The following is a 17,004-nucleotide window of genomic DNA, read 5'->3' on the forward strand; positions in this document are numbered from 1 at the left end:
GTTTTCTGCTTTTGTGGGATAAGCAGTGGATAATGCATGGATGCATATATTTAGAAGCATCATTGAAGCTTCAACACAGTGATTCTCATGGTTATCTTCAACTATGACCAATGAAAATTACAGACCAGATGCTGTTTTTGTTTATTCCATGTGGGTTTGTGGCAAGTCTCTTTACCTTATTTCATATCTGAGGTATTTCAAACTCCTATAAACAGAAGGCAGTCTCAAAACTCTGTATGATTATCTTCTGCTACTGACACAATTCCATATACTGTACATCCATGTCCATATCTCTCTATTATAAAAAAATCTTGGGGAGGCAGACTAGGGAGACAAGAGGTGATCTTCTCAGAAGACAATCTGAAGTCCCGCGAGAGACACTTTAACTTGCTCCCAGCTCTTAAAACAATGACAAGCGACAAGCAAAACACGCAGCTCGCAGCAGATGATCCGACAACTTCTCCTTGCGTGCGTTCAGCCACCCTAACCCCCCCTCTTCACAACGCGAGCAGCAGAGGAACAAAGTGGCAAAAAGGACAGCAGCTTTAAAATGATCGACGGGCAGCGCAACAGCAGCTCTCCCCCCTTCACAACGTGAGCAGCGTTAAACATCCTGCAAGAAAGAGATTTAACCACACCCGGGGCCGGAAATAAAGGACAAGTATTGTTTTTACAACATCATGCGAGACAAGGCAGTGAGCCATCATTTAAAACAGGTCCACGGACATCTAACCTAGCAGTTGTTGGATTGCTTTTGGCAGACACGCTTCATGTGCTCCCAGCTCTTAAAACAACGACATGCGACAAGCAGAACAGGCAGCTCGCCAGCAGCAGAAAGCCAGCAGATGATCCGACAGCATCTCCTTAGCGTGCGTTCAGCTGCCCCCACTTCACAGCGTTATATACCCTGCAAGAAACAGATATAACCATGCCCGGGGCCGGAAATAAAGGACAAGTATTGTTTTTACAACATCATGCGAGGCAAGGCAGTGAGCCATCATTTAAAACAGGTCCACGGACATCTAACCTAGCAGTTGTTGGATTGCTTTTGGCAGACACACTTCATGTGCTCCCATCTCTACAAAACAACGACATGCGACAAGCAGAACAGGCAGCTCGCCAGCAGTAGAAAGCCAGCAGATGATCCGACAGCATCTCCTTAGCGTGCGTTCAGCTGCCCCCACTTTACAGCGTTATATACCCTGCAAGAAACAGATATAACCATGCCCGGGGCCGGAAATAAAGGACAAGTATTGTTTTTACAAACGTTTTTAAAGTAAAAGTGAAAATAATGCATATGTAAAAATTCCCATGACAATAAAAATTGTATATCCGGTAAACCAAACCCGGGGGTGGGCGAGCGGAGCCCCCTAGTATATAATATGTTTAAGATTCATCTAAGAATTCAAATAACAATTCAGGTGGTAAAACATTATATGGCTACCTGAAGCTCTGCTCTTATTTGTGAAAGTGAACATGCCACTTCACAGCAAATATGCCTCCAACTCAGACGAGCCTAGCTTGAAGGTGTCAAATATATATCTACTTCTGTTCAATATCCAACCCAATTATTATTTTATTTGCTTTGTGAAGTAATCTGAATGACCACTTAGAATGACTAAAACAAAATGAGAAAGCAAGTCCTTAATAATCACATTAAAACAATACTGTATGTGCTAAATTGAAGGAATGTGAAACAAAATGTACACAAAAAAACCCTGACACTTAACACACAGTCTGCTTCGGATAACGTTAAAAGTAGACGGGAGTGTTAATGTTTGGCAATATGGCTTCAGAGTTGCAGGCAGACTGTTCAAACTATGATACAAGGAGTAGTGCTTAATGTGGTCTACACTGTTCATGGGTACACAAATGAATCTGAAAACCTTTCTGCACCACAATAAGCAATAAGGTCATTTTCTAAATAGAGGCACGAGTCTATAGTGTTAAAAGTGTGCAAAGGGTTTTAATGATTGTTGGTGGTAAGGAATAAACAACCACTTACCTCTGGATTTTCACTGAGGTAAATTCGCTTAGAGATGTTGTTGATTGTTGAAATCCACTAAAAATAATCATCAAGGCCAACATTAGCACATGGTCTGTAAGAAAAAGGTCCTATATCATTGTAGCCCTTTTCTTACTGTAGAATTACTGTTTTGTTCCTTCAGCTAAAATAAATACTTTCTTTCACCTTTCACCGGATTATTCATTGCAAGGCTGTGCGAGTAAGAGCAGGACTGGGCACAAAGAAGAAATCAATCCTACATATGATATCAGCCCTTCACAAGCTACAAATACACACACTGAATTTCACAAGCATATGGGACTAATACAGAATCACTCATTGACCCACTACGTACATTTTTAGGGTGTGAGAAGAATATATCATCCACAAAGAAAGAACAAGCAAAATGCACACAGACAAAAGTCACTGTGGTAATAAACCCAGGTGCCTGGAGGTCCTTGGAGTGCAGGGTAACACACACACACACACACACACACACACACACACGCACACAACTAACTTACTACCTATGTAGTGTGTTGGATTGCCGGCATTTTACTCCGGCTCTCACCCCCAGGCCACCAGGAGGAGCTCTCCCAACAGCATGATCATGCCCCGAGTTCCAGCAGGGCATCATGAACTATGTAGTGTTTGTACACAGCCCTGCTGGATACCTTGGGGGCCACCAGGCGTCGCTGTAGGGGGGCTTGTAGGCTCTTATGTGCCCTATGACCCGGGAGTGCGTCACGGTCATGTGACAGGAAGAAACGACGTGCTCCCGGGTTGAAGAAAAGGACTATTTACCTGACCCAGAAGGAATAAGGACTTGTGGACTGTTGGATTGGGAACACTTCCGGGTCGGGGGATATAAAAGGACTGTGGGAGCTCCCAGACGGGGAGCTGAGTTGGGAGGCAGGGTGGCTAAGCGTCTGGGAGATTGGAGGATTTGTTTATAGTGTATTGGTTATTGGAGTATTTGGGAGTGGAGGGTGCTTTGTGCATTTATTATTATAATAAATATTCATCTTTTGGAATTTTACCTGGTGTCTGACGTGTGGTCTGAGGGTACAAGGGTGCGAGCAAACCCTAAATCTGTCACAGTAGCTATTAAAAAAACTCCATCTGTCCACTATCAAATGTGCTCAAATGTGTGGGATGATACAGGCCAAGCCCTATTAAGGCAGTACTGGGTGCAAAACAGGAACCAACTCTGGATGGGACACCAGTACTTCGTAGGGAAAACTTGTAAGATGCAAACAACACATGCAGCCTCTCTCATTCAAACAGGGACAAGGACAACGGGGACAAACCAGCACAAACATGAAGAGAATGCACAACCTCCAGACAGATCGTGTACTTGGTCAAAGCTTAAACTCAGCATTCTACAGCTGTAAACCTGTACACCTATTAGCACCACTAGAAACACTGAAAAAATGACACTTACAGAATTAACATTAATACATTTTATAAAAAGTGTCAGTGTTAGATTACTCATAAATCGGCCGCATTTATTATGTTATGCTTTGCATTCCTTTTTTTAACTTTTTACTGTACTGCTGTTAAAAATAGCAGTTGTCTGAAGATTAAGTCGAGTGCCATTTAGTCTCTGGGATTTTTTTAAATAAACATTTAAGCTCTTGTGATTGAATATTTTATAGTACACACTCACACACACACAAGTGTGTGTATTATATATTATACTGTATTTTATATATATTATACATTATAATAGATATAATGATATAAAAAAGGACAAGCGTCTTTCAGTCTGTTCTTATCCCTTTCCGGTTGCTATGTATTTGCTCTCCAACAAATGGTGCATCACAAACAATAGCACTGCTTTTACGAATCCTGTACCAAATGTTATGTAACAGAAATGTACACACTGGACGGATACATTGTACTACAAATGTTAATGCTGTCGCCTGTGTTGATTGCTAGATTCCCACTCATCTTCAATAGGTAGCACAGCTAGCATAACTCATGTGCCAATTTATGGCCGACCGAGTTGAGGCGGTTCGTCTTTGTAGCCAAGGACCATAGAAAACCAATAGGGTAACAATGTTAGAAATTGTCAAAATCAGCTGCAGTAAGAAATCTTTCATTATTATTATTATTATTATTATCTCTTATATATATTTCTCTTCTGGTTCGTTCTGCTTCTTCTTCAAAACCGGTCCCGCCCACACGGCATTTCTCGACTCCTATTCGTCCTCTTCCAAACCCTTCCCCACACTGCCTGCCGCTCCTCTTCAAAACCGGTCCCGTCCACATGCAGCCCACACGGCATTTCTCAATTCCTATTCGTCCTCTTCCAAACCAAAGTGACCTTCAAGAGTGTAGATACAGTGGTCAGTGACGATCCTAATAATCAACTAACGTGCCCACAGGAGTTTTTACACACCCTCACACCAACTGGCATGCCTCCCCGTATCCTTCTTCTGAAGGTGCGAGCCGTAGTTATGCTCTTCCGAAATATCATGCCATCAAAAGGTCTTTGCAACGGAACAAGACTCATCGTTACCTGAATACATACAAATATTATTGAGTGCAAACTGATTGTTATCCAAAATTCTGAAACAATCTTCATTCCCAGAATCTCTCTCCTTCCTTCCGAACATTTAAACACAATTTCCACTCAGACTCGCCTTCTCCATGACTATCAACAAGTCACAAGGACAAACGTTTGCAAAGATTTGTGTTAATCTACAACAACCAGCCTTCAGCCACGGTCAGTTATACGTGGCTTTTTCTATGGTTAGATCTTTCGACTCATTATCTGTCGTCTCCAGCAAAACACCTGTTCACAACTGCGTCTTTCAAAAAGTACTTATTTTTTCTTGATTTCCGAATTCCTTTCTCACCGTTTCCGTTCCTATTCTTACAATGGCGTATGTTATGGCGGGCGTCGGCTAGTTATTATTATTTCACAAGGTATCATGTTTTCTGACCCTTTAAGGATTATTTTGGATAATCCTTATGAATTCAGCCTGCACCACCTTCTTTACACCAGACTTTCTCAACATTTATAGTCCCGATACCCAGTTTTGAGCTTTTAATTTCATTGACATTCCACTAACAGCAGTTGCAAAAAGCCTCCTTGGTGACACAAACTAACTTAGAAATGCAGAGAAATATCACTCAGCAGCACCATTCACTTAGGCAACCCACCTGCAAACCAAAACCAGCAACCAACCAGCATCTCAACGCAGTGGTGGAAAAACATCGACTTACACGGACCCGGCCTGCAGACGCTGAGACCTGAGCATCGGTTTGTGCTACTCCATACTGGAAGTTAAAGTATGTGTCCCAGAGTCCCACACCAGACCCACAGAGCCTCAACTGCAATGGCCTGTACAATTTGTGACCGACATACTGCTAAATGGCTATTCCCAAATGGAGCCATAAGTTGGCATATGACTGTATATGTAAACACTCTATAAATAATTAATGTGTGGTCTATTTCTGTTAATATGTTGAATTCATTTAGATACAATTTGAAATCAGACAGCATTTTAATACATAACACTCACCTCTTCACAGTCTTTTTTACTTTCTGCTTGAAGAATGACAGTTCTGAAATATAAAATGAAAAGTCTTATTACAACCATTCTAACGGAGACGCCAGCCTAGCTACAATACAGCTCACTCTGTTACTCGGCAGGCAAGCAAGCAGGATGTTAAGACTCTTAAGAAAATGCTGATGCTGAAATTTCTAGAAGTTTCCATTCTTTAGGTTTTGCTAGTAATGTTTTTAGCTGAAGAAGTAGGGTACCAGTATTTTAAAAAGAAGACAATTTCATTTTTATTTAACATTCTTTGTAATGTAGACATGTCACAATACAATAAAAGCAGTCAAGCAGCCTCACTTTTTGCCATCAAAAGATGTAATCTGGAAGCAATATCTTCTGTCTTCACAGTCAGTAGCCATTACGGAACAGTTATCGATATCCATCACCAAACCGCCTGCGACATCCCCACGTGCTTGGCTCATTAGATTTCCTCCCTGGGTGAAGAAGTACTGCCTTTCCCAGGTGGAAGATACCAGCCCAGTCTTACTGAAATAAAGAACAGAAATAGACTTCACAATCCATAGGTGATTTGTTGTAAAAGCCCAGGTTTACAAGTAAAGACTTACTTGCGGGCATTGAGGTACCCTGACTTCCTGGTCAGGTTTCTGTTGACTGGAATTTTGTTTAAATCTGGATCTGGAGGATATAGAGGATCACTTGCTTCTTCCAAGTCCTGGATGGTCTGTTGCATTATTTCAATCTCGGACTCCATTTCCCTGCGAACACTTTGTACAGAGAAAGAAATGCATGCTTGAATTAGCAACTTGTTAGGAACAGCACCATAAAGAGAACTACATCACTTTTAACAGCAGATTACAATAAGGTAATTTGTATGTATGATCCAGCATAAAAAAAAATTACTTGACTTCAGGTCTGATGTTCATTCGTTCATTTTTCCATGTCCGCATTTCTAACCCATGGCCACAGGGTTGTATGTACTTTACAAAAAACAGTATGAAACATTTTCCTAATAAATCATAAAAGAACCACCTCCACTTTTATGTGACGTGCAATGATATTCTGCATCTGTCCCTGTGGATCTGGATCGGAGGTCACGTTTTATGACATGCTATAATTCTACGAGGAAACAACAAAATGGTATGATCAAAGTGGAGCTTATGATACTATTTATCTGGACTTTCAGAAAGCATTTGATAAGGTGCCACATGAGAGGTTGGACATCAAACTAAAAGAAGTGGGAGTTCCAGGTGTGGAGTGAAGATGAGTGGTACAGAATTGGCTCAGACACAGGAAGCAGAAGGCGATGGTGCACGGAACCTTATCAGAATTAGGGAGATGTTAAAAGTGGTGTCCAGCAGGGGTCAGTGTTGGGGATTTTTTAATATATACAGTAGAGTCTCGCTTATCCGACATAAACAGGCTGGCAGAACGTCGGATAAGCGAAAATGTTGGATAATGAGAGGTGTTAAGAAAAAGCCTATTAAACGTCAAACCAAGTTATAATTTTACACATTCCGAACCTAATACAGTGACTCGGTTCAAGAACGTCTCTAAACACGTACAAATCGGGTTATGACCAAAAAGTTTGCCAAACTTTTGCCTCTGTTCAGGACCACACAAACGGTATAGGAACAATCCAGTTTCCCTTTCGGTTTGTGCGCGCCGATGATTTCCTCACGTGGTCAGTCTCTCCCTGTGCATTCCCTGTCCATTACCTGTGCAGACACACGCGCGAGAGAAACGCACGCGCACGCACACACACACAAGCGCGCGAGAGAGATTCACGCGCACACTCTCGTGCACACACACACACACGCCAGATAGGGCGGGCCACATATGTAATCGTGTTTTACAACAAAACAACTGAAAAATGTAACTGAAAAAATGAATTTAGCAACAAAAGATAGACTAAGCTCACACTCGCAACTTGCAGTTCTTGTTACTGATTGATGTTTTTTTTTGCAGTGGGATGTCGGATAATGCAGAATGTTGGATAAGCAAAGGTTGGATAAGCAAGACTCTACTGTATATATATATATATATATACTGCTCAAAAGAATTAAAGGAACACTTTTGAATCAGAGTATAGCATAAAGTCAATGAAACTTATGGGATATTAATCTGGTCAGTTAAGTAGCAGAGGGGGTTGTTAATCAGTTTCAGCTGCTGTGGTGTTAATGAAATTAACAACAGATGCACTAGAGGGGCAACAATGAGATGACCCCCAAAACAGGAATGGTTTAACAGGTGGAGGCCACTGACATTTTTCCCTCCTCATCTTTTCTGACTGTTTCTTCACTAGTTTTGCATTTGGCTACAGTCAGTGTCACTACTGGTAGCACGAGGCGATACCTGGACCCTGCAGAGGTTGCACAGGTAGTCCAACTTCTCCAGGATGGCACATCAATACGTATCATTGCCAGAAGGTTTGCTGTGTCTCTCTGCACAGTCTCAAGGGCATGGAGGAGATTCTAGGAGACAAGCAGTTACTCTAGGAGAGCTGGAGAGGGCCATAGAAGGTCCATAACCCATCAGCAGGACCAGTATCTGCTCCTTTGGGCAAGGAGGAACAGGATGAGCACTGCCAGAGCCCTACAAAATGACCTCCAGCAGGCCACTGGTGTGAATGTCTCTGACCAAACAACCAGAAAGACTTCATGAGGGTGACCCAATGGCCCCATGTCATCTAATGGGCCCTGAGCTCACTGCCCAGCAGCATGCAGCTCGATTGACATTCGCCATAGAATACCAGAATTGGCAGATGCACCACTGGTGCCCTGTGCTTTTTACAGATGAGAGCAGGTTCACCCTGAGCACGTGACAGAAGTGAAAGGGTCTGGAGAAGCCACGGAGAACATTATGCTGCCTGTAACATCATTCAGCATGAGCAGTTTGGTGGTGGGTTAAAGATTGTCTGGGGAGGCATATCCATGGAGCGTCACACAGACCGCTACAGGCTTGACAAAGGCACCTTGGCTGCCATTACGTATCAGGATGAAATCCTTGGACCCATTGTCAGACCCTATGCTGGTACAGTGGCTCCTGGTGCACGACAATTCCTGGCCTCATGTGGTGAGAGTATGCAGGCAGTTCCTGGAGGATGAAGGAATTGATACCATTGACTGGCCACCACACTTTCCTGACCTAAATCCAATAGAACACCTCTAGGACATTATGTTTTGGTCCATCCAATGCCACCAGGTTGCACCTCAGACTGTCCAGGAGCTCAGTGATGCCATGGTCCATATCTGGGAGGAGATCCCCCACAACACCATCTGTCATCTCATTAGAAGCATGCACCGATGTTGTCAGGCATGTATACAAGAACACAGGGGCCATACAAAGTGCTGCGTACAATTTGGAGTTGCTGCAATTAAATTTTGGCCAAATGGACTAGCCTGCCACATCATGTTTTCACTCTGATTTTTGGAGCGTCTTTGAATTCAGGGCTCTGTAGGTTGATCATTTTCATTTCCATCAAACGATGTGGCATCCTTTCGTTCCTAACACATTACCCAGTCTATATCAGTATAGATATCCAGGAGGATTTCTTTTTCCCATTGAGATCTGATGTGTTTTCAAAGTGTTCCTTTAATTTTTTTGAGCAGTTTATTAAACAGCAAACAGTCTCCTACCAGAATTAGAACACCACACTGCCAATGTGGTGCTCTGTTTCAATAGCAAATACATTTACACTGGTAAAATGGTACTGGAATTGACCATAAATATCTCAATCTGTGCACCTCTACTTAAAATGTAACTAGAAAATTAAAAAGGAAAAACAGCAAAATGGAAAACAACTTGGCAGTCTCTAAAGAAAACTGGCATTGTGCCTACATTCTTTATTCTTATTTACTGAGCCCCTCCTAGTGTCACACTGCAGTCATAAAAAAAAAAGCATCAAGCAACTCTTGGCATTCATCTACAGTGTAATCGCTGCTGACCAAGTGCTAGGCTTCTGCTAGGTGGTGGTGGCAAAGTTGTTTTTTCGATATCTTTCTGGTACCATAACAACCCACTTCATTTATTGGGGGTATTGCCCAATTTACAAAAAATAAAGGTAATTAAATACCTAGCTTTTTGATGGATGCAAAGATCAGCTCAGGCTACATACGTGTAAGGCAAACAATAAGTATTGTCCCATTCAGGGAAAGATTACACAATCAGGAAAGCTGAGCCAAAAGGAAGAAAAGATAACATCCTGGGCAGTGACACATAAAAAGCCAACTTCATTTCTGAAAACTTAAATCTTACTTTTGCACACTGGTTCCGATGTTCGTAAGGAAGTCTTCCCACTGTTGGGTTAGATTTTCTGAGCCAAGCTTAAAGAAACTAATCTGTAAAGGAGAAGGAGAAATGAGTTTCTTTTTTTAAACATGTATGCCTTTAAAGAGGCCGAGCCACTGAAGGTACATAATGTTCAAAATGGAAGGAAAAGAACCTGTGCTTGCATATATCCCAGAAGAGGCTCTAAAAGTGCAATTTTTTTCTTGTACTGAAGTGCATTTAGTGCGGTGAAGTAATGCATCATGGTCTGATGTTGCTTCTTTCGAGATGTGTACACATCCTCCATAACTTCAGACTTGACCTAGAAAAAGAATCCACCAGAGATCATTTATAAATTAAAATCCTAACACGTACAACTAAAAACTGAATCCATTTAAAGTAGGACTACAGATTCCAAACTAATTTTCATCTATTTATTCAGGCTCCAAAAAGTTTGCAATATACTGCAATTTGTCTCCAATACTGCATTTCCAGGTGGCTATTTATATTCAGAAAAAAAGTGTAATATGTGAAGCAACAAAATCTAATTCACACTTTTAATATTGCTTTACTGTTAAGTTCAAGTACTTTACTGTCATTGTAGAACACTACGAAATTACTTTTTGTGGCAGCCCCAAGGTGCATTTAAAGAAAAGTCAAATAATTCCAAATATGTCGTATACAGTACAGTGTTAAGTGATCAAGTAACCAGATCAAATTATTATTGCTCAAAGTACAGCAGTATAAATTGTTATTGCATAGATAGATAGATAGATAGATAGATAGATAGATAGATAGATAGATAGATAGATAGATAGATAGATAGATAGATAGATAGATAGATAGATAGATAGATAGATACTTTATTAATCCCAAGGGGAAATTCACATACTCCAGCAGCAGCATACTGATTAAAACAATATTAATTAAACGGTGATAAAAATGCAGTGCAAGTTCAAAAATGCAAGGTGGAGAGTGTGAGGCCGGTATAACAGACAATAACTTTGTATAATGTTAACGTTTACCCCCCCCCGGGTGGAATTGAAGAGTCACATAGTGTGGGGTCTCCTCAGTCTGTCAGTGGAGCAGGACGGTGACAGCAGTCTGTCACTGAAGCTGCTCCTCTGCCTGGAGATGATCCTGTTCAGTGGATGCAGTGGATTCTCCATGATTGACAGGAGCCTGCTCAGCGCCCGTCGCTTTGCCACAGATGTCAGACTGTATGGTCCATGCCTACAATAGAGCCTGCCTTCCTCACCAGTTTGTCCAGGCGTGAGGCGTCCCTCTTCTTTATTCCGCCTCCCCAGCACACCACCGCGTAGAAGAGGGCGCTCGCCACAACCGTCTGATAGAACATCTGCAGCATCTTATTGCAGATGTTGAAGGACGCCAGCCTTCTAATGAAGTATAGTCGGCTCTGACCTCTCTTACACAGAGCATCAGTATTGGCAGTCCAGTCCAATTTATCATCCAGCTGCACTCCCAGGTATTTACAGGTCTGTACCCTCTGCACAGTCACCTCTGATGATTACGGGGTCCATGAGGGGTCTGGGCCTCCTAAAATCCACCACCAGCTCCTTGCTTTTGCTGGTGTTCAGTTGTAGGTGGTTTGAGTCGCACCATTTAACAATAGGTTCCTATACTCCTTCTCCTGCCCACGATAGCAGTGTCGTCAGTGAATAGTACATTACATATTATATATTGTAATACATTAGTATATTGCACATTACCAGTATAGCTTATTGCACATGTTCAATTAAAAATTATCTCAGACTGTGGAGATTCAGAGTTCAGAAAGTTTATGGCAGATGGGAAAAAGCCCTTTTTTAGTCTGTTTGTCCGTACACGGATTGACCTAGAGCGTCTTCCTGACAGGAGGAGCTCAAACAAAGAATTTCCAGGATGAGTTTTGTCCTTGAGAATGTTTTTGGCCCTTCTCACACAGCAAGTCTTATACAAGAGTTCGAGTGATGCCAGTTCACTCCCAATAATGGCCTCTGCTGTTTTTACGACCCACTGCAGGGCTTCTTTAGCAGCCGTGATGTAGCTGTTGTACCTGCAGGCCATCATGCAGTTAGTTAAGATGCACTCTTATAGGGCAGCTATAGAAATTAACCAGCAGCTTCTGGGGGAGGCCAGCTCTCCTTAGCTTCCTGAGAAAATAGAGACGTTGTTGTGCTTTGCCTGTTCTAGCCAAGTTGTTGTCAGCCCAGGACAGATCCTCTGAGATGGTGACTCCTAGAAACTCTCTGTACAGCATCTGCATTGATTGTTATCAGACTGTGATTGGTCTTTTTGGTGGTCCTAAAGTCCAAAATAACTTTTGGTCTTTTTGGTATTTAACACCAGATTGTTGGTGTTGCACCATGCTGTCAGATTCTGAACCCTAATAAAGGGGAGAGTGAAGGAAGGGTCAAAGGATAAATGCTGTTCTCGTGATCACACACAATCTTTGACACTTGGTTTCTTGGTTCAGATCCAAGTCAACGTCAAATCACAATATCGGGTATTGTAACTGTCACATAACGTTTTAAATGCTACAGATCAACAGGCCTTCAGGAATTCATTCTCACTTAGTCAACATGGACTAAGGTCAGCCTCATTTCACATATTACAGTCAAGGGATGGGCTGCAGAACTGAGCTATGGCAACATCTCACTGAGTGATGATCTATGCTCTGGCCGGCCTCCAGCACTAAAGCAACGAGAGTCCCCTCCAGAGGTACTGGAATAGCAAGGCCAATTAATTTGTTTTTGCTGGGCACCAATGACATTTGTGTGTGAGATCAAAAGATGAAGATGAGACGAGAGATCAGAGTTTCAGGTTTTATTCCCTGGTATTTGCATTTAGATATGTTAAACAATACAGAACAGAGCGCATTTTTGTATCAAACCACTCAGTTTGACCCAGAAAAAACAACGCACCATCTAGAGTTTGACATTTCTATTGTCAACAACACGTAATGGTAACACAAACCTTTTCATTCTCCCTTCGTTTTGAAAGTCTACTGTATCGGTTGATAGCCACATCATGATCTGAAATGGAAAAGAGCAAACAAACAGAAAACCCATTTGGAAAAGTGCTAAAAAGTATTCTGTCAATGAAATAGCAAATGAAACACCAGCAGGCAAATAACTCCTAACACACACTTAGTATTCTTTAAGAATGGGATGTGAGTAATAGAGATGGAGAGAAAAAAAAAAAACTTTTTTCTTACTAATCTAGCCTTACTCATCACTGGACTCACCCAATCCAGTTCTACTAACAAAATAATAGTAACAACCTGGGTTCACTTCCCGGGTCCTCCCTGCGGAGAGTTTGCATGTCCTCCCCGCGTCTGCGTGGGTTTCCCCCGGGTACTCCGGTTTCCTCCCACAGTCCAAAGGCATGCAGGTTAGGTGGACTGGCGATTCTAAATTGTCCCGTGTGTGTGTGTCCTGCGGTGGGATTGCTTCCTGCCTTGCGCCCTGTGTTGGCTGGGATTGGCTCCAGCAGACCCCCGTGACCCTGTGTTCGGATTCAACGGGTTGGAAAATGGATAGATGGATGGATAATAAACATATTGTATTTGTATGGCACACTTCAAAAATTCAGTGCAACTCATTGTACTTCACAAAAACATTACAATACTAATTACTTTAAAATATGTATATTTAAAAAGAGATATGTCTGTAGAGAAGTTACGCAAAATGACACCTTTTATTGGCTAACTAGAAAACTAAAAAGGAGGTGAATACTGTCTATCAATATTCATATAATGATAAAAATAAATATAAATGTCTACCTTCTAGTCAAGAAAAAAAAAAGAGCAACTTGACTGATGAAGGGGCCCCCAGTTGCCTCAAAAGCTTGCATAATGTAATCTTTCTAGTTAGTCAGAAAAAGATGTAATTTCGCTTAACTTCTCACTAAGCAGATATGACAAATACTAGTGAGATGTGGCTGAAATAATAATAGTAATAATAAAATACACAGAGTGACGGAAAAGATGATAATACTATTAGCTATTTATCCTACAGATTTACTTCCTTATTGTGATAATGTCATTAATTAATACAACCATACAATTAATCACGTAACACGGCATTTTGAAATCTGCCTTAACAGTGATGCACCTAAATAAAAATTCTTGGTCGAAGCTAAAGTTGAATTCCAGAAAACTGTTTTTCAATTATTTTTAGTATTTGATTTTGTGCCATCCATCCATCCTCCAACCCACTATATCCTAACTACAGGGTCATGGGGGGTCTGCTGGAGCCAATGGCAGCCAACGCAGGGCACAAGGCAGGAAACAAACCCCGGGCAGGGCACCAGGCCAACGTAGCTAAATTAAATTAAAGTATAAAAACTTGATACAAATCTGCCACATAACTGATCGAGTTCTGCACTGCTTAACCCCTGCACTGATTTAAAGCATCTCTCTAATGCTGGACTCCCCATTTTTAAGTAAGGCATATTTTACTCCACATTTTCTTTTCGGATCCAAAAAGGATGAGCATGTCAGAAAAGTTTTTTTTGGTTTTTCCCCCAAACACCTCCATATAACACAAACACCAAGACCAAAAAAAAAACGCTTACCATTGCTTGATATCTGGAAAACTTCCTTTAATGTCAAGATCTCTGCAAAGAATAAAACAGACATATGAACTAAAATGTACATCATTAACACAGATATAGAAGACAGAAGGTGCAGTGGCTTTCTAAGACAGTAACACAGTTCATCACAGTTAATATGGAGTGACAAAAGACACTATGTGAGATTTCTGAAAGCTAACCACATTTGCTCAAACCCTTACAAAATGTATTTATTGTTTGTTTTGACCTAGCTGATATAATTAACATTACGCCTGAATGTTCTGATAAGAGGAAAAATGTAACGTTCAGTAAAGATTAAAGGTCCGAAACCAAGAATGCCATGTCTTGCACTATAACTTCACGATAAAATCAGGCAACATTGGATTATGTGAGCTCAACAATATCAACAAATATGAAATGAAAGACTTGACATTTATACATTGGGTAATCAGACTGAATTGCCTTTATTGTGCGTGTCCAAAACTCTGGTCGTAACCCGAAGTAATTTCCCGCATAGGATTGTATGTACAGTGGTGTGAAAAACTATTTGCCCCCTTCCTGATTTCTTATTCTTTTGCATGTTTGTCACACAAAATGTTTCTGATCATCAAACACATTTAACCATTAGTCAAATATAATACAAGTAAACACAAAATGCATTTTTTAAATGATGGTTTTTATTATTTAGGGAGAAAAAAAAAATCAAACCTACATGGCCCTGTGTGAAAAAGTAATTGCCCCCTGAACCTAATAACTGGTTGGGCCACCCTTAGCAGCAATAACTGCAATCAAGCGTTTGCGATAACTTGCAATGAGTCTTTTACAGCGCTCTGGAGGAATTTTGGCCCACTCATCTTTGCAGAATTGTTGTAATTCAGCTTTATTTGAGGGTTTTCTAGCATGAACCGCCTTTTTAAGGTCATGCCATAGCATCTTAATTGGATTCAGGTCAGGACTTTGACTAGGCCACTCCAAAGTCTTCATTTTGGTTTTCTTCAGCCATTCAGAGGTGGATTTGCTGGTGTGTTTTGGGTCATTGTCCTGTTGCAGCACCCAAGATCGCTTCAGCTTGAGTTGACGAACAGATGGCCGGACATTCTCCTTCAGGATTTTTTGGTAGACAGTAGAATTCATGGTTCCATCTATCACAGCAAGCCTTCCAGGTCCTGAAGCGGCAAAACAACCCCAGACCATCACACTACCACCACCATATTTTACTGTTGGTATGATGTTCTTTTTCTGAAATGTTCCTTTTACGCCAGATGTAATGGGACATTTGCCTTCCAAAAAGTTCAACTTTTGTCTCATCAGTCCACAAGGTATTTTCCCAAAAGTCTTGGCAATCATTGAGATGTTTCTTTGCAAAATTGAGATGAGCCCTAATGTTCTTTTGCTTAACAGTGGTTTGCGTTTGGAAATCTGCCATGCAGGCCGTTTTGTCCAGTCTCTTTCTTATGGTGGAGTCGTGAACACTGACCTTAATTGAGGCAAGTGAGGCCTGCAGTTCTTTAGACGTTGTCCTGGGGTCTTTTGTGACCTCTCGGATGAGTCGTCTCTGCGCTCTTGGGGTAATTTTGGTCGGCCGGCCACTCCTGGGAAGGTTCACCACTGTTCCATGTTTTTGCCATTTGTGGATAATGGCTCTCACTGTGGTTCGCTGGAGACCCAAAGCTTTAGAAATGGCTTTATAACCTTTACCAGACTGATAGATCTCAATTACTTCTGTTCTCATTTGTTCCTGAATTTCTTTGGATCTTGGCATGATGTCTAGCTTTTGAGGTGCTTTTGGTCTACTTCTCTGTGTCAGGCAGCTCCTATTTAAGTGATTTCTTGATTGAAACAGGTGTGGCAGTAATCAGGCCTGGGGTGGCTACGGAAATTGAACTCAGGTGTGATACACCACAGTTAGGTTATTTTTGAACAAGGGGACAATTACTTTTTCACACAGGGCCATGTAGGTTTGGATTTTTTTTCTCCCTAAATAATAAAACCATCATTTAAAACTGCATTTTGTGTTTACTTGTGTTATATTTGACTAATGGTTAAATGTGTTTGATGATCAGAAACATTTTGTGTGACAAACATGCAAAAGAATAAGAAATCAGGAAGGGGGCAAATAGTTTTTCACACCACTGTAAATCCAATTAATCAGTTCCAGACAGTATGAGCTGTACAGTATGTAAATGTATTTTCTTTAAAGATTTATAAAATAGTTATGCACAGTATAACAGTAAACTAAATGTACAAACATTGAATAACGCTGAGACAAACACCCAGGCCCCTTGCTCAGATGCATGTGAGCCCCCCTCACCCCCTCTCTCTCTCACCTCTCGTTCTTTCCTGCTCTCTTCTTTTTCCCTTTAATCGACTCGCGCTTCTATTTATGAAGAGGCGTGGTAGTCGTGGCAATCAGACGCTCCTGGGAACAATTACGGATGCGGACCGCTTCTCACCTGTGCACTTAGGTGAGAAACGCCCACATCACAAACTCCTCAGGAACCGCTTCAGCCACACAACCACGCCCCCTTGCTAATCCGTAAGTGCGGTGATTATTTAATATAACTGGCCTTTTTGACGGGAGCTTTGGACCCACTATACCACAGGAGGATGCTGGGTTGAGAGGAG

At 41.5% G+C, this 17,004-nt stretch overlaps 1 protein-coding gene across 2 annotated transcripts in view; it reads right to left on the reverse strand.

Annotated features, from left to right (window-relative positions):
- The window catches only part of appl1 (adaptor protein, phosphotyrosine interaction, PH domain and leucine zipper containing 1), a 68,355-nt gene that overhangs the window by 23,598 nt on the left and 27,753 nt on the right, over window positions 1-17,004 (reverse strand). For both annotated transcript variants that reach the window (XM_039771280.1, XM_039771279.1), the window contains exons 6-13: window positions 14,383-14,424; window positions 12,781-12,839; window positions 9,980-10,126; window positions 9,793-9,875; window positions 6,144-6,302; window positions 5,875-6,063; window positions 5,539-5,581; window positions 2,006-2,062 (exon numbers count right to left, since the gene is read on the reverse strand). In XM_039771280.1, the coding sequence (XP_039627214.1) occupies window positions 2,006-2,062; window positions 5,539-5,581; window positions 5,875-6,063; window positions 6,144-6,302; window positions 9,793-9,875; window positions 9,980-10,126; window positions 12,781-12,839; window positions 14,383-14,424 (779 nt within the window). The remainder of the gene's footprint in view (window positions 1-2,005; window positions 2,063-5,538; window positions 5,582-5,874; window positions 6,064-6,143; window positions 6,303-9,792; window positions 9,876-9,979; window positions 10,127-12,780; window positions 12,840-14,382; window positions 14,425-17,004) is intronic.

The sequence above is a fragment of the Polypterus senegalus genome, chromosome 12 (assembly GCF_016835505.1).
Source record: "Polypterus senegalus isolate Bchr_013 chromosome 12, ASM1683550v1, whole genome shotgun sequence".
NCBI classification, from domain to species: Eukaryota; Metazoa; Chordata; class Cladistia; order Polypteriformes; family Polypteridae; genus Polypterus; species Polypterus senegalus.